Raw genomic sequence first — 9,163 nt, forward strand, 5'->3', positions numbered from 1 at the left:
ATGACCGGAATCGAACCTGGGACCCCACAGTCCACAGGCCGATGCTCTATCCACTGAGCCAAACCGGTTTCGGCCACAAATGAAATTTTAGAGTGATAGTACTCTTCAATACGGTATTGTGGTGGTTGATACATGACTATATGAATGTGTTAAATTTCACAGAACTGTACACACAAAGAGTGACTTTCATTCTATGTCAATTAAAAATATATATATCAGAAGCCCTAAATAAAAATCACACTGTGGTAAATGAATCTCAGTGTATTACAGATGTATGCTATAACTTAACTGAAAAAGGGAAGAGGGGAAAAAAACACTGACCTAAGTTGCTTTGAAAAACACTATTTTGACTGGATATTACAAGGCTCAAGACAAAAAGAACTGTACATAAATGCTGTGTTCTGATTGGGAAGTTCATTTCTTACAAGGGTATATGATAGAAATTCTGAAACTATTTTAATATATACTAAGGTTAAATAAATAAATAAATTGATTGCACATAAGAACAACCAGGTTTCTCACTATCAGAGATAGAAGTTAAAAATGAGAGGAGAGAAAGCTAAATGGGTACCTGTGGTAATGGATTAGAGTCACATGTATTAGTATGGATTTTTGTGTATATATATACATATACACATACACATATACATACACATATACACATGGAGAGATACAGATAGACACAATAAATAAATGTATATAGGTATGTATATACAGTTTAGTATACAAAAATGTATCTCCTTGTTCTGTTAGCTGAGAAATCCTAGAAACGATAGCACCCCAGTAGCAACCAGAGCATCCAGCACTCAGCTCTTAATTACTAAATATGATTATGCAATAAAAGTAACCAAGACTTCTTGGAGAAATGGCTGGTTATTGGGCTGGCAGAAGGAAAATACAGGCAAATCTGGGACATCTTATACCATTAGAAAGAGAGGGAGCAGAAAAAGGATGAGGGTATGCCAACCTGAAAGATCTCCCAATGGCCAAGGCTGGAGCAATTTGGGAAAAAAATAATAATAATAATGATCATATTGGATTATAACCCCAAAGATTTAATAATCCATGAGTCATGCTGATAGAAACAAATTATTGTATCAATAAATAAATGGTGGGAGGGGAATCTACCTTACAAAATAATTTGAAATATCAAACAGAAGAAAATGAGGAATATAAAAAATTACCATCAGGCCGAAACCGGTTTGGCTCAGTGGATAGACCGTCGGCCTGCGGACTGAAGGGTCCCAGGTTCGGTTCCGGTCAAGTGCATGTACCTGGGTTGCGGGCACATCCCCAGTAGGAGATGTGCAGGAGGCAGCTGATCGATGTTTCTCTCTCATCGATGTTTCTGGCTCTCTGTCTCTCTCCCTTCCTCTCTGTAGAAAATCAATAAAATATATTTTTTTAAAAAAATTATCATCAGAACATCACAGTAATAATCACTGCAGGCAAAATCCACAGACTATTTGGATAGTCTCAAATAATATGACTCCTAATATTTATTAGTGGTTGTTTTTAAACATATACCTACAAATTCTTTTATACTTCTCCCTCCAAGAAGTTGAGTTTAATTCCCTTCCTCTTGAATATGGGCTTCTAACAACGAAGGTATGGAAAGGAAAATATAGTAACTCTACAAGTGGAGAAACCTGACAAATATCACCTTAACCAAATGATCAAAGTCAGTATCATTAGTGATCAGTCATGTTGATTTCATGTAACCCTGACATTGTGATGAAAAAGGGCATTTCACCTCTGTGATATTCTTCCCCCAAATCAATAACCCCAATCTAATTACGAGAAAACATCAGACAAACTCAAATTAAGGAACACTCTACAAAATAACCTCACTCTTCGAAAGGGTCAAGGTCAGGGTGATAAAGAAAAAACAGAGAAACTGTCAGAGTAGAATAGACTAAAGAGACATGTTAACTAAATGTAACATAGTATCCTGGATTTAATCCTGGGACAGAAAAAACAGGACATTATTGGAAAACCTAAAGAAATCTGAATAAAGTGTCTTTGCTTTTATAAATATACCATAATTACTAGGCAAAGCTGGGTGTAAGGGTATAAGGAAATTCTTTGTACTATTTTTAAAACACTTCTTTAGAACTAAAATTACGTAAAAAAAAAAAAGTTTAAAAATAGACCATACTGAACTTCCAGAACCCAAAATAAAACTCTCAATGAACCCTAGCCGGTTTGGCTCAGTGGATAGAGCGTCAGCCTACAGCTCAAGGGTCCCAGGTTCAATTCCGGTCAAGGGCATGTACGTTGGTTGTAAGCACATCCTTAGTGGGGAGTGTGCAGGAGGCAGCTGATCCATGTTTCTCTCTCATCAATGTTTCTAACTCTCTATCCCTCTCCCTTCCTCTCTGTAAAAAAATCAATAAAATATATTTTTAAAAAAACTCTCAATGAGTGTAAGTGACTGAATAATTGAGGAAACAAACTGAGTAGTTATTAAACAAATTCATTATTCAGTGAAAAGGGGAAGATTTTACAGAAAACAGTTGACAGCAATTACTGGAAAAAATAAAAGCACTCCACATTTATACCAGAAAATTGGAGCTACTTAATAAACAAGTTTCATACATATGTATGTATTATGTCTATGTGCATAGAATGGTATTCTCTAAATTCTGTTCTGCCGCTTCACTCAAAAATATAACTTGATGTGCATTATTTCATTCTTTTTTGTATCTGCACAATTTCCATGGTAATTATTCTCATATTAATTGAAATTTAAATTATTTCCACCAACTTGATATTTCAACATTAGATTGGTTACAAAATAGAACTAGATTAGGTTTTTGTCCTTAAGGCACTTTCAGATAAGTGAGGGATACACAGTAGAGAGTCAAGAGAGTGGAAGTGTTAGGTGGGTAAATTCAGGGTCTAAAGGACAATGTAGCATAGGCAACTAAGGCAGAATCAAGAGGTTAGCGAAGGTTTCTTTTCCATTATATATTTAATTAAAAAAACAAATCCAGCCAGCAGCAATAGCAGTCTTCCCAACAGCTGTGCTTCTGCCACAGGAAAAAGTTACCTGGCCTAAGCTGTACTGTTGTTGAAGTGTGGTTCCCCTTCGCCCCCCACCTTCCTGGACAACCTAGCAGATGCTCTATATAGATGCAGACCTCAGGTTTAAGCAAAGCAATCTTGAGAATCTAGCTGAGGTGGATCTTGAGCATACTGTCACATATTGAAAGTCTAAGCAGACCAATTCAGGGATTCATATTACAGTGGCCAACATGGACACTATGGGGACATTTGAAATGGCAGTGGTTATGACATAGCATTTCAGGTTCACAGCAATTCATAAGCATTATGCCCTGGATAACTGGATACCTCTGCCACAATAATCCACAATGTGTGCAGTATTTAGTTATGAGTTCAAGAAGGGAAGAATTCTTCAGAAGAGATAAGAAGTATAGAATTTGTGCTTCAGCCTTGGCCGGTTTGGCTCAGTGGATAGAGCATCAGCCTGCCAATCAAAGGGTCCCAGATTCAATTCCGGTCAGAGGCACGAGCCTGGGAGGCAGCCAATCAATGATTCCCTCTCATCATTGATGATTCTATCTCTCCCTTCTTCTCCCTTCCTCTCTGAAATCAATAAAAATATATTTAAAAAAAATTGTGCTTCAGGTTAAGTTAATTTTTTTGGATGTGGGCAATAGCTAATCTGAGTAGTTCGTGGAATGTTTAAAACTTATCCATGCCAAATTTCCAAATGTCAGGGAATGCATGATAGGAGGGATGGTAGAAGAGTTTACTTTCTGAACCAGATACAATCTAAGTAGAAATTAGCCCAGACTGTGTGTGCACCACTCACATCAGAACATGAGCGGACTACTCTCAGCTTAGCAAAGTGATGGAATGTGCTGTCTGCTCGCACTCTGAAGGGGCGAATCATCTCAGATAGAGGCCGCTTGAGTGCACACTATGCAGCCAAACCTTTGGATCTGGAGCAGATTTTGTCATGCTGGGAGGGATGTTTCAAGCCATACAGAGCATGCTAGAGAAGTGAGGGAGAGTAATACTCATCTCAAGCTCTTCTATGGATGAGTTTGAAACAGTAATTTAAAACATGTGCAGGAGGAGTAGCTGAATATAGCTCCTAAGAACACAAGACTGTGGAAGTGACTTCTAAAGGGAATATAGAAAACAATATTCTGGATATCAAAGTCTCATATAGTGCTCCTGAATGGTAAAACGCTGCCTTCTTTTTCCTCCTTTCACACACCTGGTTAGAGGCTCAGAGTGTCTATCCTCCAGAACGCATGTCATGTCTTCATTGTTAAAATTAACCCGAGCATCTTTTTCATTCCGCTTTAAAAATAGTTTTCACTTCACTATATTGCTATTATCTTCAATCACAGTATTTAAAAACTACTGTAATTAACTTAACTTCAAGGGTAGTTGAATGTTGTATTGATGCGCTGAAATTGTTCAGGACAAGGATGAAAGTGAAGGTTTGTATCTCTTGTGAACATTTAAGAAGATAGGGTCAATATCCTCTATCAATAGCTCCATAAAAATGGTCTTAGGGTAAGCAGAATAAGCAGAGGAGTGGACAATTAAACTTCTGCTCCAATTTTTGTGCCATCAGGAAGAAGGTTCCTCTGTGAGCCAATTGGCAAACATCTCTTTCTGAAATGCTGAGATTTCTGGGTAATGCACAATTTAAAATTACAAGAGCTTCTCAAGCATCATGAAAGCTGGAGCCTAACCTCCACTCCCCATCCCCAATTCACATCCGACTATCTACCTAGTTAGATAACCCTCCCCTCTCCACTTCCTGCCACCTACCACAAAAACACACAGGAAAGGGGAAAGGTATAGAAGGTAACATTTGCCAAGGGCAATATGGGGAGGTGGGGCAGACACTATGTGCAGCATCAACAGGGGAGGGAGATAACTTCCAGCTGGAGTGGCTTCAGAAGCTGGGTGATGAAGGTTAAAACCCTAAGAATGAGCAAGACCAGGATCTAGGAAGAAAAGGAGGGCAGTCAGAAGGAAGAAAATGTCGTGCAAGGACAAAGAGAAAGAAGAAGGTACACTGGGGCAGAGTGAATGAGAGTTCCTTTTGGATGGGGCAGAGAAGTGGAGGACTTGTGTTCTGAGGCTTAATTCTGATCAATGCTGAATTTCAGGAGGAGGAAAATAGGGCTTACTTTGTGTATGGTAGAGTTGCCATCCAGATCCTTTGGGCAGAAGAGTGACAAGTCGAAAATAAGGAAGAGTGAAGTTTAATTTGATGGTAACATGCAAGGTAAGTTGGAAGGGGAGAAGGAGGCACTGAAGGCAGATAGGCCAGAGAAAGGGCCCATCTGTGCACGAATTCATGTGCCGGGCCTCTAGTAGATATATAAATGGGAACATCCTCATAACAGAATACTACTCAGCAAAAGAAAATAATGAATTGTTGATACATGAAACAACTTAAATGAGTTTGAGGGCATTGCACTGAATGAAAGAAGCCTGTCTCTAAATGTGACATATAGTAGATTTTATTTATATGTCATTCTGAAAAAGACAAAACTATAGGAATTTGGAGTAGATCAGTGGTTGCCAAAATTCAGGCAAAAGATAAAATATGACTACAAAGGGGTAGCATAGGGAATTTTTTGGGGGGCGGTATTGAACTGTGTACCCACTGTGGTGGTGGTTACACAAACCTATATATTGTTAAGCTTCATGAAACTGTACACCCAAAAAAGGGTCAATTTTGCAATATGATAGTACTTTTTTGAGAAAAAAAAAAAGACCGGAGTTGCCCCCTATTAAATGTAATAGCTGAAAGAAAAGAAACATTTTGTCATGGTAGTTAATGACTACATCTTTATAATTCACTGGCTATAGTTACATTAAAAATTCTTCCTCAAATAATAGAAAATGTATCCTTCAACTGTGGAATAACTTTTTCATGCTTATATATGTTATAAAACATTAAGCCAGCAAAAAATTTATTTTTTCCAACCCTTCCTTTCCCTGTAGTAGACTGTTGTTGGCTGCCATATCCCACTGTGACCATTCTAAACAGGAAATCCCTCTCTGCCTCCTTCCCAAGATTCTGAAGATGACCTCACTGGCCAGATTGCCATTCCAGGCAACAATATACCTCCAAGTACCAGTGGATTCCGGGGTGTGGTGATATCAGTTTCCTCTTTTAACTTTTTTTTTTACAGTAATTATGTTCCTTCCACATTCTGATCATAACAATTATAGACGTTGGTAATTTTAATGGAACAAAGCGAATGATACCTGAATATCTAAAGAGTGCCATTGAGGGAAAAACAATTCCACCTACTAATAAACCTCACACCAAATAGTGGGATACTCTGAGTGTTTCATGAATGTGTGAGTTATTTTCCAACATATTTCTTTGTGGTCCAAAATCAAGCTCACTCTGCAGAAAGCAGGCTTTTCTATGGACTCATTTGATTAACAAGGCACTGGATCTACTAGAAAGGCTGTCTGAAGCCTCCATTTCAAATCCAAGTGGAACCACCTAGCACTCATTAATGAAAATGTCAGACATCTAGCACTTGATATTTCGAGTTCAGCCAGAAAGAGAAAAAGTCATGAATTACTTATATAAACTTATTAACTAGAGAAAACTGGGCCTCTTTGCACAGATTAATCTGGGACAGTGTTTAAAGGTGTTGTTTTGGTTAGATTTAAAAAAAATTTCTAACACATCAATATGTTGTGAAAACTGTCATTTGCAACTATTTTCCAAAGTGTTAAAAATTGATAATTTGCCCTCCATAATGTGTCAAATATTGCTTATGTAGGACCTCTTTTAAAAATATTTTAAAAGTATGCTGATTGTTTAAAACATTAAACAAAACACACACCTATTCAAGAAAACTAGTAAAAAAAAAATCCCACATCCTCACTCCTAGATTCTTTTCTAGTCGCCCCCTCACCTCGTCTACCACCTTCCCCCTTTTTAATGCTAAATAGGACTACAGGGGAAATGGTGGACTGTAGGGTATTGGGGGAGTAGGGGAGGGGAGCGATTTGGCTGTAGGAGAGTGAAAGCGATGATTCCCCAAAGAAGAAGGGGAAATGGTCCAATAAACCCAAGAGGTTGATCCTCCCTGGTAATCCGAGGAAGGCGAATAGAAACTGCGCGACAGTACCAGTTTTATTGTCTCTCATTGGCAAATACGAAAAAAGATTGACAGCATCAAGTGGAGGGAATACAGGGGGCGGGCTGCGGTATTAAAGGGAGGGGTAACTGAGGACTCCAGCTCATTGATGACGCGCGACCCTCACGTGACCAGGAGTCGACGTGTGCAGAAGTCCTTATAGTCCGGGGCCTGTTTCCCTGGAGCAGCTCCCTATTGCTGGAGAAGAAAAGTGCCCCGGATCCTTTCAGGTGAGTATAAAGGTGGGAGCTGCCTTGGGGACCTTAAAGTCTGGGAGTCAGAGAACAGAAGCCAAGCAAGGCCGGCACTGCTTTCTCAACACTATGGTTCCGCCAAACTCCCATTTTTGTGCAGGATTTTCGGGGCTGTTTGGTCGGGGGGTAAGGTGGGTGTGGAGAGGGAGGACTGAAGCCAATTAAGGGTCGCGCTCGAGAGAGACATAGAAACAATTTGGAAATAACTTGGGTCTCCCACTCCCTGCTTGCAGGGAACCGGTGGGCACCGGGAAGGGAGGGCGGGGTTGCCTGAAAAGGAGAGAGGATGAAGATATGGGGAAACTTTAGACGAACAAGGCCTAGAATCGTGAAGGGGACCTGTGATTCGGGTACTGGTCTGCTCACCAAGCACTCCTGTCGGTCTGCAGGACTTTTGGCGTTTTGAGCGCGACACAAATCGAGTGAGGGAAGAAGGAGAAAAATCCGCTGGCTCCCTGCAGGTCAGTGTAAAGGTGCAATGGCCTCAGATCCCTTGCAGTGGGGGTGGGAGTGTGGATGACACCAAAGCACATCTCACTGTCGCCAGAGCAGCCTCCCCCATCCGGATTAAGCCTGGAGGCCTTTGCAGAGCCTGCAGCGGAAATGAGGCGGGGGAGGGGTTAAGGTTGGAGAGGCATGGAAGGGGGAAGGGAGGCCAGAGTCTGGACCAGCGGGTCCCAGGTGAGAGGCTGGAGGTTGGGATGGTTTGGAATAGCCCGAAAGGCGGGAGTGTTGGAGACCAGTGGTGAGGGAGGAGTTAAATGCTTCGCGCAGCCTGCATTTCTGGGCCTGTAGCAGGGCCTGCTGGGAAATGGTGGGCTGGAGCTGGAGGAGAGAAGATGGAGCTAGGGGCAGAGGGAGAGGGAGAGGGAAGGGAGGTGGAGGAAGGGGTGGAGTCAGGGGAGTTCTGAGCCTAAGAAGCTAGCCTTCTCTAGTTGGAAAACTGACAATTCGGAATCTGAATGAAAAAAAGGCCAGTCTCTGCTCTGGGAATCCGCACTCTGGCTGCTGGTCTGTTTGCCTGGCATCTAGTTGTTTTGTTTCCTTGTTTTCTAGGATTAATTTATCCAAAAAGGAAATAGTAAAAAAATACTCAACATGCAACAGTCTTGTGAAGAAAATGAAGGAAAACCACAGTACATGCCACAGGCTGAAGAAGACCACCCTTCAGAAGATGTACCAAGGGAGGCAGAAGGAAATCCTCCGCCTTCCCAGGAAGGTGTCAGGCAGGAGGCAGAAGGAAACCTTAGAAGCGGGCTGACTCAACCTGTGCAGGCATTCAAAGAGGACACTCCCGTTAGGCATTTGGACCCTGAAGAAATGCTAAGAGGAGTAGATGAGATGGAAAGGCTTAGGGAAGAAATAAGAAGAGTAAGAAACAAGTTTGTGATGATGCATTGGAAGCAAAGACATTCACGCAGACGACCTTATCCTGTGTGCTTTAGGCCTTGAATTCTTTTTTTTAATCTGATAGTAAAACCTGGCGCCTGCTTTCTGTTAGCATATTCTGATGTATCTTTTACCTTCGTTTTACTTTTTTAAATTTTTTTTTATTGATTTCAGAGAGGAAGGGGGAGGTAGAGAGAGATAGAAACATTAGTGATGATAGAGAATCATTAATGGGCTGCCTCCTGCATGCCCCACACTGGGGATCAAGCCCACAACCCAGGCATGTGCCCTTGACCAGCATCAAACCCAGGACCCTTCACTCTGCAGGCTGACATTCTATCCACTCAGCCGAACTGG

The 9,163-nt window shown here is 41.0% G+C and overlaps 1 protein-coding gene across 1 annotated transcript; it reads left to right on the forward strand.

Moving 5' to 3' along the window:
• Positions 1-7,206: 7,206 nt before the first annotated feature.
• LOC102770345 (transcription elongation factor A protein-like 8) lies at positions 7,207-8,978 on the forward strand. Its single transcript, XM_006775792.2, has 3 exons — positions 7,207-7,393; positions 7,807-7,878; positions 8,474-8,978. Exon 3 carries the CDS (start codon positions 8,516-8,518, stop codon positions 8,867-8,869), a length of 354 nt encoding a protein of 117 aa, XP_006775855.1. The 5' UTR covers positions 7,207-7,393; positions 7,807-7,878; positions 8,474-8,515; the 3' UTR covers positions 8,870-8,978.
• The last annotated feature ends 185 nt before the right edge of the window (positions 8,979-9,163 follow it).

This window comes from Myotis davidii, unplaced genomic scaffold, assembly GCF_000327345.1.
Source record: "Myotis davidii unplaced genomic scaffold, ASM32734v1 scaffold389, whole genome shotgun sequence".
NCBI lineage: Eukaryota > Metazoa > Chordata > Mammalia > Chiroptera > Vespertilionidae > Myotis > Myotis davidii.

What these genes read in the sequence shown, in the direction of transcription:
- LOC102770345 (XM_006775792.2), top strand. Translation starts at nt 8,516, where the DNA reads ATGCAACAGTCTTGTGAAGAAAATGAAGGAAAACCACAGTACATGCCA.